This window comes from Haliotis cracherodii, unplaced genomic scaffold, assembly GCF_022045235.1.
Source record: "Haliotis cracherodii isolate W230 unplaced genomic scaffold, xgHalCrac1.p SCAF_1, whole genome shotgun sequence".
In the NCBI taxonomy this organism is placed as follows: Eukaryota; Metazoa; Mollusca; class Gastropoda; order Lepetellida; family Haliotidae; genus Haliotis; species Haliotis cracherodii.
In genome coordinates this window covers 84,392,903-84,417,342 of record NW_027266264.1, presented here as the reverse complement: position 1 = coordinate 84,417,342, position 24,440 = coordinate 84,392,903, and the positions used below count along the sequence as shown (strand labels likewise).

Below are 24,440 nucleotides of genomic sequence, written 5' to 3'. Positions count from 1 at the left end.
AAAAAAACTGGGCTTCTGACCAGCGAGGGGCCAACCGGAAAACTTTGTTGACAGTGAGGGGTAGTCCCCTCGAATCCTCGCATTTGATTGGATGATGCTTACTATAACCTTTCACCTTGCAAATTCATTTGCGCGTGTAAGTGTGTATGTACCATTATGTAGTTTGGTAAACAGAAAATACGTTTACGTAATATTTTTGTAACAGTTACTTTCAAAGGTGTATCAACGACCCTTCAGACAAATTGCATATAATACAACAATATCGACTCCCCTTCTTATCATTCCTGTTTCATGGTATAGCTCTCCACCTGTGTATTTAATTAGTGGTAGAACTACTCAGACAACTGGTAGTCATGATCAAGTGTGCGTTCGAATCAACCCCAAAAAGTACTAGAATCTGTACTTTGCTAAACCACTTTCTAAAATGGCATTGTGTGTTCATATCTTTCGGTCATGGGAGCCGTGCCAATTTACACCAGTCATTTTTGTGGAAGCCTTGGTGGCCGAGTGGTTTAGATCGCTGACTTTGTGTACTGGCAATTAGATGCCTCACTCTTGTAGTGTGGGTTCGAATCCCGGAATGAGGCTCATACCCAAAAAGTACTTGAGTCTGTACTTTACTAAGAAAGTGTTATCCCAAATATAACATTTGTTAAATCCTTGGTGGCAACTGTGGCAACAAAAAGTGGTGTCCGGAATGGAACCTACTCCAGAAATCAGATTGATATTTGTTCCCAGAAGCAGTGACACATTCCTCTCTTTGTGGTGGGCAAGGCTTTTGTCAAATGTGGCTGCAGTGAACCCAAGATTGTGTTTGTTTGTTGTTGTTTAACGCCTCACCCAGCAATATTCCACCTATATGACGGCGGTGACATCATGAGCATCGATCCACGCAATTGAGATACGATGAAATGCATAACCAAGTCACCGAGCTGACCACCCTAACCGGTAAGGCGGCATTTACGGCAAGTTATGAGTTGCTGAAGACCTATTCTATCCCGGATCTTCACGGGTCGTGAACTCAAGAAGTATCGAACAAACCATGGTCTCTGAATAAACATATGCAAGTGTTACAATACAAAACTGAATTGGAACAGCCCCTCTCCCCATAGTTTGAACTGCTTTAATAAATTACCCTTTGATGACTGATCACTGTAGCCTGAACTGCTCCAATAACAGATGTTCACATATTTGTCCGGGATAACAGTATTGTCATTTCACGTAATGACTGATTTCACAATCTGGCTGTAACATATACACACTAATAAGTGTGGAATTAATAGCAATTACACCTGTAATCCTGATTATTTGACCCTTGTGTAATTGCAAGCAAGTAGGTGTTGCGTAAGCAATCAACACATTACAACCAATTGCACTAAATTACCGCTCAAGCGCTTCCAATTGTATTTAATTGGCTTCCGTTTAATTAATAACGTATGAGAGACATTTGGCTATGTATATTTTTAAGTCTAAAGAAAAAAGGACAAAACTGCTGATGTTAATTTCAATTACAATAATGGCTGCTGTAACATAAGCCGATGGCCTACGCAACCTGAATAAACAACGATAATTTATGGATAATTCGTGGAGGGTAATTAACAAAAACATCTCCCTAAACTTGCTTCAAGAAAATTCGACTTCCTGAATTTACTCGCAATAACCTAATTATGATGCACTTGTTTGGTTTGTGATTTTTCATTAATGACAAGTGTGTATGTCGCATCAATAGTCTGTAGGTATGATCGTCGTTAATGGAGTGATTAACCAATAACAACGTAATAACTATAAATATAGCATATCTATCCGTGCAATTTCAATTCAAGTGGCTAGCCGGGAATTCTCAAACTTGTGTCCTGCACATGACTCTGCCCCTGGTCATGGTAATTAATCCAGCTGCTGTTGACAGCCCTGTGATTGATTAGGTAGATAGATATATTTAACGCAGGGAATATATACAACATAAATTCCCTGTTAAAACCTGTATCCCATCCATGATCAGAGTGCCTACGATACTGATTAGGAAATACATATATCATTTTCAAGACCATGTACGTGTGAAAGCTCATTGTGTTGACACTTTCTTCGTTGTGACATTAAAAGAATTAGTTGTTTTTCATTAATAACAGGCATCATGACCGTCCTTCAAATATCACGTTGCTGGTCCTCCCCTATTCCGGGGATTCCGTGTAGAATAATTCCCCAGCAACCTATGCTGGTCGTCCATGTCCATTTGTTCGCGACCCCCCAAAAACATGTGCTGTTCCTTAGTGATACCCGCTTGTAATCTACCAAGCACTGTACAGAAACACTGATGTCACGTCACATGATGACAACTCTGTTCATTAACTGTCGGTAGTTTCCGGAGTACGCGAGTACGTTTTAACGTTTTTTGTCACAAATATTGCCTTAAGATTTTCTTCCTTCAAGATGCTTGTTTTAATATGCTTTATAAATAGTTTAATCCCATATATCCAGCTTACTGTAAATCTCCTTTAAGAGTACCGTCACTTATTTAGAAAGAAGTACCTTTCATGCAATACATAGTATAGTTTCAGCTGTGATGCAACCGACTGAGAGAGGTTATTTTTATTTAAAAACCTGATTGTCTATTTTTAATTCCCCTTGAAGATCCGGGGTAGAATAGGTCTTCAGCAACCCATGCTTGCCTCAAGAGGCGACTATGCTTGCCGTAAGATGCGACTGACGGGATCGGGTGGCCAGTCTGGCCAACCTGACTTGGTTGATGCGTGTCATCGTATCCCAATAGCGTAGATCGATGATCATGATGTCAGTCATTGGATTGTCTGGTCCAGACGCTATTATTTACAGCCGTCATATATATGCTGAGTGCGGCGTTAAATAACAAACAAAACAAAACAAAAAAAGGCTTTCTAAAATCTGGTCGAATTACTCAAGCAGTATACATGTACACCACAGAGTACTTATTTGATCTGTACAAATTACAAAAAGTAATAATTTTAGTAGTACGTACGTACGTATAAGTGTAGTAATTACTCCAGGTCTAAACTTATCAAAACTCTGCAGTAAAGATGGACACAATAGCAATTGCATAACACTATAGCTTATAAAGGAAGGGGCACCCACTTCATGGCTCAGTCATTATGTTGCTACAGACAGGCTTACTTTCGCTTTGCGCCACAACAGTGCTTTGGGGAGTAGTGTATACCGTCGTCGATGATGTTGCAGTGAACGCTGTGATCAACGCGGGACTAAGATGTCACAAGACACCTGGCTTAGCGGTGGCAGTGGTGAAAGACGGCAACGTTGTCATGTCGCGGGGGTTCGGTGTTAGCAACATCGCCGCAGGAACACCCGTCACTAACACAACGTTGTTTGGAATAGCGTCGTTGTCTAAGGCGTTCACCACAACGTTGCTTAGTAAAATACTCAAAGACCGGACAAGGTAGGAAAACATACTTTTAACCACAAACAAATTATATTCAAAATCTACAGAACCAAACCTTAATGTCCTCATGCTCATTTCCAGGGAGCTGAGGGACAGAACATGAAAGAAAAAGGTTTAAGGCTGTTTTCATGGAGAATGCATTTTTCTGTTCAATTAATCGCAATTTGATTTTTTTTCACGAGCTGACAGTTACAAGTATGTTCTCTAACTTTTAAAACACACCTTTGCTTTTTAAACTTTGGCCCAAAGCATTCTTTCGAAAATTTGAAAAGTGCCTCTTTGAAGTTAGTATTTAAAATGCGCGCCGCCCTTGCGTATTGCACGTTCTTTATGTTCTCGGGTGTTCGTTTCGAGTTGATCTTTACAGTGCATGGTAAAAGGCGCTTTGTACAATTTCATTGGGTCCGAAACGAGTTTATCAATCCCTTGCACATGCTGATGGGAACTGTAAGAACGGGGCTCCGAACAAGGATATTGATGTTTGTCCTGTATTTTTCAGTATTCTCATCAAAGGGTTATCCAATTATTGTAACACGAACATCGTGATAGGTAAAATATCCGCCCAGTTGTTTAGGTCGCCCGGGGGTTAAAAATATAATGCAGGCGCGTCTTGTCAGATTGCCAGAAATGTGGTGACCTATTCACCTGGGACAGGTAATCCGTAATTCACTTTAAGCCATCTGTTAATCTCTAGCCGCTAAATAAGCACCAGTGTCATTAGGGCTTTAGAAATAGCTATACGGCGACCTTTATGATAGACTACATACACTGTGCATACAAGTAGTGAGGTGATGTGAAATGGGGTTTAACGGCGCTTCCAACATTATTGCACTTATATAGCGACGTGTGTGTGTGTGTGTGTGTGTGTGTGTGTGTGTGTGTGTGTGTGTGTGTGTGTACTAATGCCGATCTTTAGTGGTAGCCCACTGAGATGCCATGCCGCAGTTTAACATGAATATCCCACTCACACACAGTATACTGATTCCGAGCCGATCAGTCCCTATTTAACAACATTGATGCCGAGAGCCAGACAGGGTAACAGCAAGTACCATCTTTTAACGGCTTTTGGTATGACGCGGCTGGGGATCGAACACCGGACCTTCCTCTCTCCGGGCGGACGTACTACCACTAGGCGGTCCTAACAAATAGAAAGGCCGTATCGGTTGATGGAAAAGTATAGGTGATGTGAATAGGTTCGAACATCGCAAAACAATTAAAATAGTCGTATATGAACGAGTCACATCCTGCTTATTTTAAAATACAACGGCAGAGAAAATATTTAAGTCGTTCGTGTTTTCCGGTTCATAACACAAACTCCATTTCCAGTGAATGCGTTCCAATCGAAATGGGTTCCAAAATGGCCATTATATTCTTCAAATTGCACTTTAAATTTATCATAGCAAACGATGTGGTTGTGCGCGCGTGCGTGTGAGTGTGCACGTGTTTAACACCCCGTACCGTTGGAGTTTGAACATGAACCAAGTCACTGAGTGTGACGTAATGAACCACGTCAGTGAGTGACGTAATGAACCAAGTCACTGACCACCTCATCCACAAGTAATCATGTGTAAAAGTATACTAAAACCCCGCACATCACGGCATGGTTCACTGGACACGCAGAGGGGTATCGATTTTAAAATCTGATTTTAAATAGAGTGTATAAAACACAGCTCGGGGTTTTGCTATGAAACCCGAAATTGTTCATTCCAGGGATTATATATATATTCAAGCGGGTGAAAGGTGCATGTATATGAAAAACCTTTTTTGACTTTTAAAAGGACGTTAATTTAGGACTGGCGTGAGGGGAGAAACATACACGAAATACTAATGGACTAACAACATCAATGTAACACTACGTTGGATGTATAAGTTAATGAAGAGATGGCGACAGATTGGCATATTACCACGACATGGCAGTTTCGATGGTCGCCTGCAGAAATATCACTTCCGTTGATGTCCCCTGTCTGCGTTATCTCCATCGCGCCATCAGCATTACGGATGTCCTCAAGCCTGATTTCCCGGCGTCCCGACACAATATTGATGGGCCATTAACATTGTGTTGGGTGAACGCCGTAATATTAAACTTAGAATCTAAGAAATAAACTAGCGGGCAAAAGAAACACCACCAAATAAATAATGGTCGTCAGTTTTCAACAAATTTACCAAACAGCACGAACACAGTTGGGAGCACATAGCTGGAATGCAACTAACCTATTCCCTGTGAACATGTGCACGTGCTTCACGTGATTTGCGAGAAAAATGAATTTAATCACTAAAAATTGCAAAATGTGCAGAAAGTTACCCGTATGAAATTCTGGTATATATAAATATATCTATATATAAGCTTTTATTCCTCGAAAGGAGAGTACAATATGCAGGGCAAAATATTGAAAAATATTTAGAGGACTAGATACATGTTTTTAAAGTTCAGGAGTGAATGTGAATGGTGAAAGGTGCTGTATTACAGTCTTTGCATAGTTTATTGTATCTTCGTCTGGCAGAGGAAGTGGGGGGTCTGCACGAGAGCAGAGAACACACAAGATCAGAGTCATTTTTACTGTGGAGACAGACGCTCACTTCTACAGGACTACAGTCTATAATGTCCATCCAGAGACTGTCACGTATATGTGTACGGCACACACACAAACGCACACTGTAAACCAGGAGGTCACTGATGTCAGCATTACACAAGACGCGGGTTCCCTTTACTTTCCCTGGACTCCAGCAAGCACACAGCTTCACAACTAGTTTGCAGAGGGGCTTCATCAAGGGAAATAGTTGGGCAATCTGCCATGCAAAGTGAGGCTGTATTTCAGGATGGATTATTCTGAAGTGTTTTAGGTCTGGATCAGCAGCTATTCTACTGCTCTTTCTCATAAGTGAAGATAGCTTCCGTGACGATCTTCTTCCAGGAGATGTAACTCACAAAACTTCCAGAGTCTATGAACATTTCAAGATATTCTTTTAGTCCGTACTTCTTCACGAGTCGATAGACATCCGGGATGAATCCAAGTGAAACTGGACTACAGCTGATGTAGCAGAAGTGGCGGGTTATGAAGACACTGTGGGTTAAATTAGTGTGCTATATATAAGAAAGCTTTCCAAAGAACAACAGCTTCTTTTTATCAATTGCAGCTTCTGCAGGTAAGGTTCCCAAAAGAGAGTTACATAGGTCCGTTCTGGTGTGTTTGGGAAGTCCTTGTGCCATCATTAAGGCTAGTCTTTGTGAGCGTTCAATTGCTAGTAGCTCCCTCTGTGTCAAATATGACCACAACTCGCAACCATTCAATGCTTTAGGTAGGCATATTGTCTGGAACAACTTGAGACTGGTGAGGGGACTCCGTGCATTAGAGTGATAGCCTGATTTGATTAATGTGAATGCTGTAGACTTCATTTTCGAGCAAGCTGCTATTGTCCCGTTACACGAATTAAATGATTCATGAAGCTCTAATCCAAGATCGAAGTCGATTCTGCTTGTGTGATCGAATACTGGACAGTGCACCCAGCATGATAAACGTGCCTGCAGAGCTTTAAGTACACGGTTTATGGTCTTGTCATTTTCAAATACCGTTTTTGAATAATTGTTTTTTTATAATAAAACATCAACTGTTACTAACTTTTGCATCTGTTTTGTTTTAGACAAGAACATTGTTTGGTAACGTTTCTTTTGCCCGTCAGTTTATATGACCACTAACGATGATTATTATTTATGTAATCTTTGGAGGGTGTTAATAGCAATTTGAAATTGTGTCAGTGTTTCCAAGTTGTTGATATAGCTTCAACTATACTTCTTTTTTCATGATCCAAAACGCCTATCTGGAAAAAAACCCGACTGCCCCTAACGTGTCATGTTGTATGTTCACAATACTGAAAAAATAATAGAGTAATACAGTCGGTTTGACTGACATGTCAAATATGTAAATACGTGCTTGGTCATAGGTCTGATCAAATTTTTATCATATAGAATTCATTGACAGAACGTAAGCGTCCATCCATCTCATCCCGAGAATGTTCTATGGGCCAGAGGTCGGGAGAAATAGCCGGTCATGGCACAACAGCAATGTTATGCTGCCTCCAAAACTCTGTTGCAACACGTGGGACGTGCGGGCTGGAACTATGCTACTCAGACGGGACGTTACGTCCCAGCATTTGCACAGAGGGTAGAATATGATGTCGAACGATGTCGTCCCGGTAGCGTTCACCATTCAAACTGCCATTAACAATGATGCGTTGTGTTCTTCCATGAGTTGTGCTCCCTTGCCCCGGGAAGATGTACCATTACACTCCCACCCCTAAGCTGACGACGTTGAGTAACGTAAGCATCGCTGAAACGTTCTCCTGGACGCCTAAAGACCCTTGCAAAACCATCAGAGCTGTCCTTATTTGTGAACAGTCTACTGTCCCAGTCTTGTCTTCTAAACCTGAGTTGCTGTCTACACCAAGCTAGGCGTGGCTGACGGGGACGGGGAAGCAAACTTGGGCCTATAGCTTGAAGTCGGGGCCGCTTGTGGTGTTCCCTCAACCGATTGCGTCCGGTACTGCCACTCATTGGTCCATGAATTGTCCGAGCTGTCAATGTGGCAGTTTATTGTTTTATCGATTCCGTAGATGCACTAATCGAAAATGGTTGTCTTGTTGATGTGGCGTCACGCGTGGACGACCGACTCATGGCATGTCACGAGCGTTGCCCTGCTGTTGATAACGTCTCCAAAATGAGAAAATTGTGTTTCGATTTCCTGCTACTTCGTTCTGCGCCATTCCCGTTTGCAGCATACCAACGGTGCGTAGACGGTGACATTGTGTAAGCGTTATTTACGGTTAAGCGAAAGTGTTTTAATAGCACCTGATAGCTATACGATCATTGTGTGCTGTTCACATTATAAAACACTTGCATGAATACTATGCTCCCAACACTCAAACATGCAAATTGTGAATCGCGACCTTAAAGTCGAGATGTCTTTATGAATATGTATTGAAAGATGCATGATTTAGTTTCAGAATGAATTTATTTTTATTGAACTTTATGTGAAAAACAGTTACTTCTTTTCCGTTAGTATAGATATTTGCAGTTGTGTATCTATAATATGTTTATGGTGAGGACTACTTTAATGTAAAAGGGTAACACATTCTGGCAAATTAGCATCACAGTACAATAATATTGTGTCTGTATACCTACCCTGTCATGTTCATACCTTGTGCTTTGGAAAGGATCCACATCAGCAATACAGCTCCGCCCCTGTCTTTCCATGCATTACTGCTCTCCATTGGGGGATAATAGGACACAGCGTAGTAAGGTGACTTTGCCATACGAACTGCTAGCTCAGCATTTTTCCATCGACAACCCGATATCATTCAATCTTGGTCAGGATTCTGTAATCCTGAGTTCGAAAACCAGCAGTCAATCTTTTAACATGTTGTGCAGATTTTCAATCAACACGAACGTCTACAAAATCCTGGGTCGGTACAAGTTCAACAACACCCTGCGATCAGTGTACGCCACCGTGGAGGACCTGATGGCACACAGGATGGGCATCCCCAGGAACAACTACCTCCGGCTGGACAATACCCTCACACGGGAGAACCTTCTCAGGTGAGACTGGCAAAATAGAGGAGGGAATCTTTACGCCGCAAAAACAAATGTGCTGTTGGACTGTATGTACGTAAATTAGTATGCAAGGTGTCGAGGGATATGTACAATGTCTCTCCAATATGGTACTGACACTGACAGAATGGGCGTGGCCGCGTGTGTGTAAATGTGTCGTGCTTGCTTCTCAAAGTTCAAGCACCTGCCGTTAACCTAGTGGCTAAAACCACTCGGAAAACCCCGGGTGTGATTCCCTCAATTTGAGACACACATTCTTGGTATATGGTGATATATGGCTAGAATATTGATAAAAGTGTTCTAAAAGTCATTCTGCCATGACTTTGGAAAATATCGATTCTTATTGGTCAATCAGAGGTTTCAATGAAAACCTAAATGAAACAGTCGTCAGTATTCAAAAACGATTCGACTTTTCTATATTGTCCCCGATTTGAAAAGAAACTGCGCAAACTACTATTGTTTCGAAAATAGTACACATCTTTGCGTGTAGATGTCATGATGCTCAGTAAAACACGACCAATCTCTTTATTATTCTCCATCCAGAGCTATCGGTTAAACGTTCGTTTTGGAGATACATCAATCAAAAGTGCTGTTGCGAATGCTTCGCTCACTCGCACCAAGAATATAGAATCCTCCGCCCTGATTGGCTGACCACAAAGTTTACCTGACGTGACCTCGGGTTGATCTTCATCAGAAAGATATCGAATCGTAGTAAAATATCTGATTGAGGTGGCAGGTAGGCATGGTATTGGGGTTGGAGAAATTTGGGTGTGGTGGTGGGCGAGAACGGTTCAGATAAGGCAGGAGATATAAGGGAACCTTTTGTCTACATATTTTGATTTGAAAAGTCTACGGTTCTGCAGTTTGTATTCTATTTGTCTGTTATAAGTCGTGTCAAGTATCTGAAGAATGTGGGTGGATTCCGGGACAGCTTTGCCTACAACGACTTGATGTACGGACTTCTGACCCGTATCACGGAGGCCGTCACTGGCACCTTATGGGAAGACAACATGGTTGAACACCTCTTTACGCCCTTAGGAATGGACTCATCCACATTTGGCACAAGAGTGAACTTTTCCGCGCCAAATGTAGCGACACCATACGTCATTGAGAATGGTCAGATTGTAGCGGCCTCGACCCAGTTTGTACGGTGGGTGTCGTGTTGCCTGTATTCATGTGCGGTGGCCAATCGTGCATGAATTACATGATCGTGGGTTCAAATCTTTGATTCACTTTGATTATGTTTCTGGGTTTGACAGAACCGTACCCTTGCTCGTGGGTTCTCCAGTGTAGTAAACATCTAACCAGTGCATCACTTCAGGCTTCCCACCCACTGTTGCTTGACACATGCTGGTATGACTCAAAGTATGTTCAAGCCGTCTGTCCCTGTCTCGCTGTCTCCCTCAATCATATGTTCATATCACACCAAGAAATATTTGTATTTAGCTATGCTTTGTGCTGAATATAATTAAAGGTGGATTCCGGATTTGAAAACGTTGTGAAATGTGAAACAACATCAATCACTTGTATTTCTTGCCCAAACTGGACTATTATACACCACCATAATATAGCTGGAATATTGCTGAGTGCGGGGTAAAAACATTCAAACAATCCAGACTTAATTCTATTCAATTTCACTTCATAACAATTAAAAGCAAATGTTTTAATGTTGATTATCAAGCCTAAGTTTAAGCTACATGTCGAAGAAGAGCTCTGACATTAAATACGGAAAACGGTGAGGTAGCCAAGTGGCTGAGGAGTTGGGTTGTTCGGTGGAAGACCCGGGTTCAGGTCCCTACACCAGGCTTTTGTAAAATTCATCCTGGGTGTGCTTCGCCATGACAAGGGGCGGCGGGGTAGCCAAGTGGTTAAAGCGTTTGCTCGTTACGCCGAAGGCCCAAGTTCGATTACCGGGTACATGGGTACAATGTGTGAAGGACATTTCTGGTGTCCCCCGCCGTGATATTGCTGGAATATTGCTAAAAGTGGCGTAAAACCCAACTCACTCACTCGCCATGCCATGCCATGAACAATGCTGTCCGCGGCGAATATTCATGTCACGTGCTTTGACGGTTTATGAAGGCATGCGCGCATCTCTATTTCCGACGGTCAGATATAATATGAAACGATTTGTAAGAATTCTAACTAATTTTACTTTTCTGAGACAAGTAGATCAGAAGTCACGTGTTACCAAGCTATTCTCATATATCCATCAGTCACTGGGCAAAGTTGGGCGGTTCTGGCTCTGTGGTGAGCAGCGCAGAGGACATGACCAAGTGGATGTTGTTCCATCTGAGTGGCGGGAAAAACCGCCAGGGCAACCAAGTCGTGGCCGAAAACCTGCTGAAGGAAACATACAAACCCCGGAACGCTCTCGCCTCCAGTTCCATCAACACCTACTTCAGCAGACCCAAGACGCCGGTGACAATGAGCAACGACGGTTACGGCCTCGGCTGGAAGAGCGGGTATTACAGAGGTGGGCTTACGTTAGTCTTGCTTTCCTTTCGCATCATACACAGCGTACTATCAAAATGAACACACATACATGATCAGAAGGGACCAGCCATTGTATTATTCTGGGATGTTTGGCCATTTGATCCAGAAAGTACTGTTAATTTTTCGGCTCAATTGTGTGGCTTGAAGCAGTAACCGAAGGTCGTGTCGCTAATACCAATGGTATGGGAATGAGTGAGTGAGTGAGTTGGGTTTAACGCCGCTTTAAACAGTTTTCCATTTGTATCGCGGCGTATCAGCTTAATGTGGGTGGAAAGCCCGACGTGATGCAGGTCTCAGACTTATACCACTTCTGCGAAACCCATGGTGCTGACAAACCTAGAAATATAATCGGGGCGAACCGGGATTCGAACACACAATCATAGGTTTCTGGCGTGCCCAAGGGACGCAACTCTGAACAGCTAATCGTGGCGCCTTAGACGACACCTGTGTTTGAATCCTGAACTCACTCACCCACTTAACTTATTACATTTTCAATTGAAAAGTCAACACATTTAGATAAACATATATCACGACATGATGAAGTTTCATTGATCAAGTGCCATAAAACGGGAATATAAAGGATTTCTGTTTCTAAATAATTCGTTGAAGATAATACTGAAATATTTGTTTTGCCTCAGGTATTGAAAACATAAATGTTTGCGGGACATGCTAGATGCCTGAAGACATCGCGAAAGAAAGCTGTTCAGCTCCTATCTGAAAAAAGATCCCACCCAAACAGTCATCTGAGATGCGGAGTGTGATTCTGTAATGTAGCGACTACGACGTCAGTAACAGGTCCTGACGGGGACAAGTCACAATTATGCTGATGTTGACTGAAATCGTGTTGCAGGACTACCGATGGTACAACATTCAGGCACCACATTCGGCTACCGGAGTTTCCTAACCCTCATCCCGGACAAAAACCTGGGTGTGTTCGTGGTCATGACGGGCACCGACCCCAACTACTGGTTCCGGGGGTCGCTCAGTGCCTACCTGATGGACGTGTACCTGGGGGAGGCGCCCTGGATCAACACCAGCACCATCTGCTCCTTCCCCGACCCCTGGCGCACACGGAGACGTTCTGGGCGCCGTAATCGCCCGACAAGGGTCACGAGATACGTGAGTAGGGACACAACAGTCGGCTCGCGGAGTAGAGGTGGACGGGCAGTGCCAAGAACACTCCAAATATACCAAAACTGTTTATGTTTCCATGTGGTATCGCGAGTACCCCTTGTCTCCACATTCCGGGGAACAGTCTTGTTTCCGCCCTTGCCACATCCAGCCCACTTTCCTGTGCTGAATATGATTGGACTATCGCACATATCGATAGTCCAATCAGAGAACGTTTCACAAGTCAAACACCTTCATATGAAAGTGATTTACCGCTGCCTGTCTTTGTTGACACGAATATGTATTTTCATCTTTAAAGCCCCAAACGATTGCCTATGTTTTGGTGTAAGGCTAGTGGACACGCTTGCCTCGGGAAGGTGGTGGTTAAAATGTGTGACCTGATTTATGGTGTGTCATTGTACAAGACGATACGGATTATTGCCCATGCTGGCATCAAGTGAGTTGCCTGGTCCAGACGCGATAACGTTCAGACCACTGTGATATAACTGAAATAATGCTTACAAATATCATTGCCAAAAATAGTCCTCACTCACTCTTGAACGCTATTATTTCCACGAAAAATACTGTTTCAATAAATATGTGTGCCTTGATCATTCACCCTATTCACATCTATCTTTTGTTTTCAGCAGGCTAACCTAGCCCTCCCGGCATACACAGGCACCTTCAGGAACGAGGCCTACGGCAACCTCGTCGTCCACTACGACAGCGCGTCTCATCGGCTGAGGGCCATATATGGTATTGGAAGCTGGGTCCTGACGTCACGCGGTAGTGACACCTTTCGGGCAAACTGGGACAACCCAGCACCAACTCTTGACTTTGACTTCACGTTCCTCACGTCAAACGGGGAAGTATATGCACTGATACCTAGTTTTGAGAAGACATTGCCGCAGATATTTTTCCGCATCGGCAATGGAAATTCCATCATTAGTTGAACACGTAGTTCATATACAGGACACTTGTCTTTTGTTATCAAATAGCACGTTAATCCCATCTTGTGATCTGAGAGGTGAAAAGGTAAAAGGTCAGGAGATGAGATAAACATGTGTTAAGTAATGACGCTGAACCACTCATAATAATATCAACTTTATCAGGTATGAGATGGGAAATACATATTAATTGAGAAAAAAAGTCAAATATCCTTTCCTCACTCGTATTTGCTGAATGGTAATAACATTCTTTATGATAAACTATGGTTTCGTTAAAAGTAGTTCCGGAAGAAATATTTTGTCACAGGATCGATTTGTTTTCTGTTGTTTTTTTGTGTGGTTTTTTTTCAGGTAAATATATATACTGTATTACAAACACCATATTGTAATATGATAGTGATATACATAACTAAAAACACAATAAATATGGCGTTTTATGAATCATCGGTTTGTTATTATTTATGTCGATTGTCTAGAAGTTGGAAAATAATTCAGTAAATGAATAAAACATGGATTATATAATCAATATCACGTGACATGGTTGTTGTGCGAGTCCCGGATGTACTCTTTCTACATATGCATATAGTAGACTGGAGCCGTACATATGGTCAAGCCCACATGGCATTTGGCCCATGAAACGTATGGCAATACAGTGGACTATAACGAACTGACGCTGATTGATCACGGTTGCATATTCTGCTGTCCGACGACTACGGGCGATAGAATGTCATCTGAGGTTAAACAGCATTGCCATGTATCGTTCTACTCCTTTCATCTATCTGTAGTACGTATGCCTCGACTCCAACTAAGAGGTGAGGTGAAATGGGGTTTAACGTCGCGTCCAAGATTATTGCACTTATATAGCCACGTGCATGTACGTGTGTGTGTTTTGGTGGCTGCTTGTACTAGTCCGGACTGATGCCGATTTATAGTGCTAGCCCACTGAGATACCATGCCGCAGTTTAACATGAATATCCCGCTCAGACACAGTATACTGACTCCGAGCCGACCATTCCTTGTTTTAGCACATTAATGCCGAGCGCCAGACAGGGTAACAGCAAGTACCATCTTTTAACGTCTTTTGGTATGACGCGGCCGGGGATCGAACCCCGGACCTTCCGCTCTCCGGGCGGACGCTCTACCACTAGACCACAGAGGCGGTCCCCAACTAAGAACATCAGTCATGATGATGTGTTCTGTCGCTCGGATGTATACCCTTATGTGACGAGATTTTATAGATCAGCTCACGCTGGTGATTGTGTCCAGCGCTGCGACTGTTGTAAACCTGTGTTAAGTATCGGAGTTACGATCGTCTTAGCGCTACGATCCCTTTGTGGAACGGGGCCCTGTACTTGAACACAGATTTAATAGGTGTTGGCTGTGATCGCTTTGTGTAACTGTGTTCAAACCTATGAAAAACATTCGATAGGTCTGGGGTACAGTTCAGAGAGCGCATTACGTTTAGTGGAGATGTGAAGATCCTCCGTTATCGGAAGGACATATATGGGACGAACAATTGTGAACGAAATGAGTGAATGTTGTTTTACGGCACAGTCCGTAACCTTGAAGCCTTATCACGGCTTCCTGTGTCACGAATCTAGGCCAAACAAAACTTATGCACGTGATTCCACGACTTTTGCCACGATGACACACAATCAGCCCGCAACGGATCCTTATCGCCGTCGGTTCCTGTGACACAAATGGGGTACTAAAGAGACTTTTCTGCTTGGGGTTGCCACAGAGCCGCAGTAAAGTAAGGGGCCTCTTGACAGCAGAGGATAGGACTCGAACCCGGACATGTTGGGTTGGTGAAGTCTAGCCGCCACTGACGGTTTGTTCGCACAAGGCCTGAACTCTTTCTGGGCTGTGGCACAATATTGTCTTAAATAGTGTATTGCATAAAACAAACAGTTTTGCAAGATTTAAAAAAAAAAATCTATTTGGTACTGAAATAAACAAAATAGAGAGAAGGTGGTATGAGATTTCACGGGAAGATCATGTTTTCGAAGAGCGTCATGCGACTCTTGCTAAGAAGTTTCATCAGGGTTACAACAGTCAAGGCATTAGTAAAGATTAGTCAAGTCCGGTCTAAGGCCGATTTAATGGTGCCAGCCCACTGAGATACCATGCCGCATGTATCCAAATTGCGTGGATCGATGATCATGATGTCCATCACTGGATTGTCTGGTTCAGGCTCGATTATTTACAGACCGCCGCAATATAGCTGGAATATTGCTGAATGCAACATTAAACAACAAATCAACAAACAAACAGTTTGACATGAATACGCAACTCAGACATAGCATACTAACTCCGAGCCGGCCAGCCCTTGTTTTAGCCCCTTAATGCCGAGCGCCAGACAGGGTAATAACTAGTACCATCTTTTAACGTTATTTGGTATGACGCGTCTAGGGATCGAACCTCCGACCTTCCGCTCTACGGGCGGATGCTCTACCACAAGACCACAGAGGTGCTCTGATGATGATAATTAGAATCGTACACTGGGCTCTGCCTTCAGCAGAGATATCATGGATAGGGAATGGCCTTTCATACCTAGTCGTACCTGACGGCAACAGAGTCGCTCATTCTATCAATCACTGGTCTGGTCCAGACTAGATTATTCACAGACCGCCGTCATATTGCAGCAATATTGCTGAGTGCGGCGTTGAACAACAAACAACTAGGCGACTAACGGGATCGGGTGGTCAGGCTCGCTGACTTGGTTGATGCATGTCATGGATCCCATTTGCGTGGAACGATGTTCATGATGTAAATCACTGGATTGTCTGGTCCAGACTCGATTATTTACAGACCGCCGTCATATAGCTGGAATATTGCTGAGTGCGGCCTAAAACAACAAACCAAATCTTACCAAAACAACAAACAACTTCTACATAATCTCAACTGAACTTTGCGCTGCAATACACTATCATGGAATACACTCTATTCCTTATCTCCGTCATAAATCGGCCATGATGTTAGGAAGTTCACATCTGTTCTTTTTTTGGGTGACGACAACGGCACTGTGGGGAGTAGTGTATACCGTCGTCGATGATGTTGCAGTGGACGCTGTGATAAACGCGGGGCTGAAATGTCACCAGACACCTGGGTTAGCGGTGTCAGTGGTGAAAGATGGCAAAGTCGTCATGTCGCGGGGATTCGGTGTCACCGACCTTGCTACCAAAACACCTGTCACGAACACAACTCTGTTTGAGATAGCGTCGTTGTCCAAAGCGTTCACAACGGCGTTGTTGAGTAAAGTATTGCATGATCAAAGTAGGTAAGTAATGAAATATATTTTGACTCTCTGCTGTATTGTTTCTCAGCACCCCTCATCCCCTCCCCCCCAGCCCCCTCCATCCCCCGTCCACCCCCCACCCCCGAACGTTCTCCCTCTTTGACGCCAAGTAATTCTCATTACTAATTCTTATTTAGATATTTTATTACCAGATGATTTTTCCTGACTTGCAGCACAACACCCCAACCCCAACCCTATGTCGGCCCTTAACTTAGAACAGACTTGTCTTATGAGAGGACGGCTATTGTAAGCGTCGTGTAATTCGAACCGGGCTCAGCAAAGCTATGATGGCGAATGGACCCAGGGTATTTATCATAAATGAATCGATGATGCTAACATATACCAGTAACTATTTTGCATTTTGTTTCAACCCACAAAGCAAGTCATTCCCTGCCACCTCACTGAGTCTACGATCGGACAGGAAATACACGTTTGATGCTGACTGGTATTCTGTGCATATATCCCCAGTTACACTATCAAGACGAATGTGTACCACCTGTTAGGGAGGAACGGGTTCAACAACTCCCTGCGGTCAGTGTACGCCGTCGTGGAGGACCTGATGGCACACAGGATGGGCATCCCCAGGAACAACTACCTCCGGCTGGACGACACCCTCACACGGGAGAACCTCGTCAGGTATATAAGACTGTTCTAGCCAGACATATACACTTCAGGTATATCGCGAAAAGGGTAAGATGTCCTGCTTCAACGGTAGCACCCGCTACTCACGCAATTTACTAAAAAGGGCAGTTGTTTGTTGCCAAACGCCGCAATGCGTACTCCTGCCATTCTCATGTCTGTAAATAAACGAGTCAATCCAGTGACATGCAGCACGTTTACTAATTTATTGAAACTATAAATGACAAGTCAACTTTGATTTACATCTGCGTTAAAGTGCATAGTTTCAACTGGTCACAAGTTAAGAGAAACACTTCAGAAATATGTTCGTTTTACAACACTCTGAAGGGCAAGTTTAATGATTCAGTCGAAACATTATTTCTGCATTTCACTTAATTGATAAATGATACTAATGGTGAACCACTGGGACTTCAGTCCACCATCAGAACAGGGCCCTAATTCAAGGAATTATAAAACAGACAACAAGCAGTCTCGGGCACAGACCCAGTTAGATTTCATTGGGCGCAATGATGAACTAAATAATATCCGAATCGAAAAGTAAACTGTCCAGAATATGCGAGGAAAAAATAATAATGCTTCACAATGTTAATTTTTTTTTGTCTGCCACCAAAATTCCATTGTTGCTAGGTGTTATTTTTAAGAAAATATCTGGGTACTTTTTTCTTTCAATGTGAACTTTGAATAAGGATTCCAGATCGATAACGAAAACCGGTGGTGTTTCAGTGGGTGGCGATAGATCTAGAATCCTACTCAGTGTTCACAATCACAATATGAATAAATTGTTGTGTCCTGTGACAGCCGGGTGAAGTACCTTCCCAGCACCGGCGGCTTCAGGGGCAGCTTTTACTACAGCGACCTCATGTACGGACTGCTGACACACATCACGGAGTTGCTCACAAAGAAGACTTGGGAGGACAGTATGACTGACAACATCTTCAAGCCCTTGCACATGGACTCCAGCACATTCGGAACCAGAGCGGACCTCACCTCACCAAACATGGCGACACCTTACACTAAACAGGGTAGCAAGCTTGTAACGCCGTCGTCTGACTTTATCCGGTATGTGTGTGGCACTCCATAGTCATCTTCCCGAGGCAAGGGTGGAAACTGGACTTTTATAGTCAGTTAACTCCCTTGCCTCGGGAAGATGTCCATAGTAGGTATCAGTTGAGGTGAGAGAGTTTTAGGTCGCCTTGATACGTAATCCATCAAAGTTGGAGACAACAAAAATAGGTTTCACCCATTTCACCCATGTTGAGAATCGAACCAGCACCTTCAGCCTTGACAAGTGAACGTTATGATATTTGTTTGTTTGTTGTTTAACGCCGCGCTCAACAATATTCCAGCTATATGACGGAGATCTGTAAATAATCGAGTATGGACCAGACAAGCCAGTGATTGACATCATAAGCATCGATCCACGCAATTGGGATACAATGACATGCTTCAACCATGCGAACCTGACCGACAAGCATAGTCGCCTTTTACGGCAAGTATGGGTTGCTGAAGACCTATTTTACCCCGGATCTTCACGGGTGAACGTGTCCCCGACGTCAGTGGAAATTATATTTTTCTTAAAATAAAGAAAACATACCATACGAACACCTTATATGACTGGCTAGATACTACTTTAAAATTAAAGGGGGCTCTGGTAAAACCTAAAGCTGTAGTCTTCCAGGCTAAGTAGGAGTCCTGTCCCCACTGAGTTGTCTGACAATGCTGAGTGAGTGAGTATGGTTTAACGCCGCTTTTAACAATATTCACAAACTGTACCCATGTCGGGAATCGAACAAGGGTCTTCGGCGTGACGAGCGAACACTTTAACCACTAGGCTACCATAGCGCCCCTGACATTGCTGATCCAGAGTGGCAAGGGACAGGTTAACTGATTCTGTTATCTTACTGAAGTATCCATGACCTGTTTTCAAGATACACTCACATTATTCTTCATCAGTCACTGGGCAAAGATTGGTGGTTCTGGGTCTGTGATCAGCAGCGCAGACGACATGACCAAGTGGATGTTGTTCCATCTGAGTGGCGGGAAGAACCGCGAGGGCAACCAAGTCGTGGCCGAAAACCTGCTGAAGGAAACATACAAACCCCGGAACGCTCTCGCCTCCAGTTCCATCAACACCTACTTCAGCAGACCCAAGACGCCGGTGACAATGAGCAACGACGGTTACGGCCTCGGCTGGAAGAGCGGGTATTACAGAGGTGGGGTTTCTATAGATCAAGTTTTATGTAGGAGCGGTGGCTGAAAGTAACTACGAAAGGTATATATGCTGAACAACAAAAGTTCCTGTGACATTGAATAAGATTTAATGCAAAGTTATGTTTTTACCAAATCTGAAACAATTTCGGTTTGCAACAGATAAAAGAATCCTGTAAGTGTTCAAATGGTTTAATTTTCCATACTGACTTCAGAAAATGCGTGATCTCATATAAAAACATGAACATGCCAAAATGTCAATTTACAAATCAATAGCGTGTGTGTCCACCTCTGGCTGCGATGCAAGCAACACATCTTCGTCTCATGGGATGGATCAGGCGTCGCACAAAGTCCTGTGGGATATCTGTCCATATCTGCTTGAGCATGTTTCGAAGTTCATGGAGTGTCTGTGGTTGACGTCGAAGGCGCCGAACCATCTCATCCCATATGTGCTCGATTGGTGAGAGATCAGGGGAGCGAGCCGGCCAGGGGATGACATTCACGTTGTTTTGTTGAAGAGAATCCTGAACAAGTCGAGCAATATGAGGCCGGGCGTTGTCATGTTGAAAGGTAATGCCTGGTCCATGACGACGCAAAAACGGTAGAACAACAGGGTCAGTGATCTCGTCGCGGTAGCGCTGTCCATTGAGATTTCCCTATACCGCTATCAAACGGGTCCCTGTCTTGCTGTAATCCCACCCCATACCATAACGTTGCCGCCCCCGAACCGATCTTCTTCCGTGACACAATGATTGACGTAACGTTCACCTCGACGTCGGTACACTCGAATCCGTCCATCGCTGTGGCTGAGGTGAAAACGAGACTCGTCAGTGATTTGAACTTGTCCCCACTGCATGGCCGCCCAGCGTAGACGCTGTCTGCACCGCCGTAGACGTGCTTGATGGTGGTTTCCTGTCAAAATGGGACGTCTGGTGGGTCTTCTGGCGACAATCCCTGAACATCTGAGGCGGCGACGTACGGTTTGTGAAGATATTCGTCGAAGGCCAGGGATGCTTCTAGCAGTCACTGTTGCTGGCTGGAATCGATTTCGTAGGTGTGTTGTTCGAATCCGGTTGTCTTGTCGATTATTGGTTACGCGTGGCCTGCCACTCCGAGGATGGTCTCTGACTCCATTCGTCTGTTGCGAACGTTGCCATAAACACCAAATGGTGTTTCTGTGGACGTTAAATTGTCTTGCAACATCACCTTGACTCGATCCTGCTTCAAGCATACCAATGGCTCGCAGACGCACATTTTCGGACAGGCGTGGCATTTCGTAATGTTGAATGATTGCGTAATTTTGTTGTTTTTCTGAGTGGTTGTTGTCAGCACGATGCTAAACAATGCATATGGAATCCTGTTAACGCACATGTTTTTGTACCCATTCTTGGGTAGTGAAATGCATCGGACTTGCATGAAAGTCAACTTTTGCAAGGAATGCATGCTTTTCTGTAGCAGTTGCGATTTTGTGACTTGATTCCATACATGTACTACAATATTGAAAACCAAACTTTACTTCTTTGAAAAATACACTAAAATATTGGTGTCACAGGAACTTTTGTTGTTGAGTATAGTATATCCTTAAGGGTTTGCGTGTATTAAGTACAATACTTTCCATGCTTATTTCGACAGGCATCAAAGTGACTAGGTATTCTCTGTTGATGAAAAATAACCAAATTGGCTCCTTTTTTTGCCATTGTTAAGAGGTGTGTGAGTGAGTGAGAGAGTATGGTTTTACACCGCTTTAAGCAATATTCCAGCAATATCACGATGGGGGACACCAGAAATGGGCTTCACACATTGTACCCAAGTCAGGTATTGAACCCGGGTCTTCGGCGCGACGAGCGAACGCTTTAACCACTAGGCTACCCGACCGCCCCTGTTAGGAGGAGGTTGCGGAGTTCAAGAGGGGAAGAGAGAGTCTCGAGGAAGACCTTCAACCACTGAGGAAAATGTTGAAAACATGCATGATACGATTATGGATGATCGACGACCCATCACACGTCACGTGGCCAATATAGTAGACATCTCTTATGGGAAAGTTGAGAACATTCTAAGAAATGAACTAGGCATGGCAGAGGTTTCAACATGATGGATCATCTCACGTGATAACTTACGTGGTTTCGAGCAGACCTAGTTGATTTTGTATAGCGTTTTGTAACCATTGATGAGTCTTGGGTTAACCACTATCAGCCAGAAACAACTGTCAATGCAGTTTTTCTCCGAAGACAAAAGGAAATATTGTCCCATCAGCTGGCAAGGTGATAGCTTCACTTTTCCAAGTTTTCGAGGAATCCTAATTCGACAGTTTACGAACCGGATTTCGATTTCGTTGCGCGATTTTGATTGGACTATGCATAGAGTCGTTAGTCCAGCCAAACTGTAACTCCATAATACCAGCCTAGTTCGGCAAGGGTGGAAACTGGACTTTTAAAGTCAGTTAACTCTCTTGCCTCAGGAAAATGAGTGGATGATGTTGCAACCAACTCCATCAACACAGTGTATCATAGTAAAGCTCAGAACCTTTCAGCCTCCTCGTAATCCTAGGATAGGCTGAATCATTAGCTTTTGCTTGTTGTTTACCGACGCACTCAAGGTATACGGTGCCTGTAAATAATGGAGTCTGGATATTATGCGCAACAATGATCCACGCCGTAGGGGTACGATGACACTATGAACAATATTTCATTTATGTCTTGCAGCGTTTAGGATAATGTGGAAAAAAAACCTTAAAGGGACACAGGTCCTAAACCTGTTCCACTTCAGCACATATCACCAGCGGATCCTGACACTGTTGCAGGACTACCGATGGTACAACATTCAGGCAGCACATTCGGCTACCGGAGTTTCCTGACACTCATCCCGGACAAGAACCTTGGTGTGTTCCTGACCATGACGGGCACCGACCCCGACTACTGGTTCCGGGGGTCGCTCAGTGCCTACCTGATGGACGTATACCTGGGGGAGGCGCCCTGGATCAACACCAGCACCATCTGCTCCTTCCCCGACCCCTGGCGCACACGGAGACGTTCTGGATCCCGTAAACGCTCTGGGAGGAGGTTGACAAGGAGGAGACGTGCCACACACACTGTGAGTAAAGGATGGAACTGGAGAAGAGGACGTGCTATTAAATGCAATAATCGGTTCCAGTCTGGCTGAAAGAACTTGATGCTCAGTGGTAGAAATACAATGCATGAGCACATTAATGCCATTGTCCAATACGGTCTCGAAGCAACAGCAGCTTTACATCTTACGAGTCTTCAGGGCTATTTATTTTATATCCATTTCATTGTGACTTCGTCGAACTCAGGCAGGCCCCTCCACTTTCCCAACATCCGTACGGGCATAACAACATAGGGAGTAAGTGACGGGTGTGCCCACTATATCATTAGGGGTCTTGATCGTGGGCTCAGGTCAGATTGTTGGAGAAGTGAAATAACTGGAATAACTTGGTTTACATCAATTTTATTACCAATCTTTTAGAACACATGGATCAACATATATAATACATACATAATACATTTTATTATCAATAGTTTATGGTTTCACTATTGTATATAGATGACATATTTGATAGATCAACATCATTATATATCACATATATTTTGTTTTTAATTCATGTTTTACAACCAACAAGGGGAAAGCCGCGATTAAGTGAGACTGCCTTTCAACTCCTTTGAAGATACCTTATCTTCAAATTCGGCTTACATATATTTATTATGGTTTTTTTCGTGAAAGAGAACAACAAATAAATTCATGTTATCACTGGCAGTAGTTTCATGCATAAAAAGTGTATGTTTATCCCCAGGCTAACCTAGCCCTTCAAGCGTACACTGGGACGTTCCGACACCAGGCGTACGGCAACATCAGCATTCACTACGACAGCACGTCCCATCAGCTGAAGGCCACATACGGTATCGCCAGCTGGGTCCTTGCGTCACGTGGAGGCGACACTTTTAGAGGTAGCTGGGACAAACCGGCTCCCAGAATGGATTTCAACTTTACTTTCAAGACGTCAGCTGGACATACTTATGCTCTGATTCCTAGTTTTGAATCCAAATCTCCTCCTGTATTCTATCGAACTGGTAACAGTAACCCTATTATCGGATGACCTGTAACTGTTTCGAATAAACATTAATTGTTACTTGAAACCTGTATCGCCTGTAACTACACCGATGTTGTCATTTGTGAACAGGACAGTCTCCCTGGTCTAGTGGTAGAGCGTGCGCCCGGAGCCCCTAAGGTCCGGGGTTACACAAAATCATGTTTATCAAATCAGATGGAAAGAGTTGAAAACCACATAACTTTTTCATTGCAGCCTTACATGAAAACCTCTCCATCAACATGAAAATAATGTCAGTCACATTGTGACCAACTACTCAACTGACAGTAAGGGGGCCACAGGTGGCCCAGTCGTGTCAGGCGCAGCGATTCACTGTGCAGAGTTGCGTCCCTTGAAACCTATGCGCCAGATACCTATGATTGTGTGTTTCGAATCCGGGTTCGCCCCGATTATGTTTCTAGGTTTGTCAGCACCATACCCTTATCGTGGGTTTCACCAAAGTGGCAAACGTCTGAGACCTGCATCAGTTTGGGCTTTCCTCCCACATTAAGCTGACACACCGTGATATAACTGGAATACTGTTAAATGCAGTGTTAAACCCAACTCACTCACTCAACTGACAGATACTCTTAATGGCACACAGATAGAAC

The 24,440-nt window shown here is 43.7% G+C and overlaps 1 protein-coding gene across 1 annotated transcript; it reads left to right on the top strand.

The window, feature by feature from the left end:
* The first annotated feature begins 3,102 nt into the window (after nucleotides 1-3,102).
* On the top strand, nucleotides 3,103-23,878 carry LOC139458128 (uncharacterized). Its single transcript, XM_071239438.1, has 12 exons — nucleotides 3,103-3,424; nucleotides 8,850-9,017; nucleotides 9,919-10,179; nucleotides 11,246-11,505; nucleotides 12,376-12,644; nucleotides 13,283-13,583; nucleotides 16,547-16,862; nucleotides 17,349-17,516; nucleotides 18,318-18,578; nucleotides 19,473-19,732; nucleotides 22,528-22,817; nucleotides 23,536-23,878. The coding sequence occupies exons 1-12, from the start codon at nucleotides 3,123-3,125 to the stop codon at nucleotides 23,836-23,838; spliced, it is 3,159 nt and encodes a 1,052-aa protein (XP_071095539.1). The 5' UTR covers nucleotides 3,103-3,122; the 3' UTR covers nucleotides 23,839-23,878.
* Nucleotides 23,879-24,440: the final 562 nt, after the last annotated feature.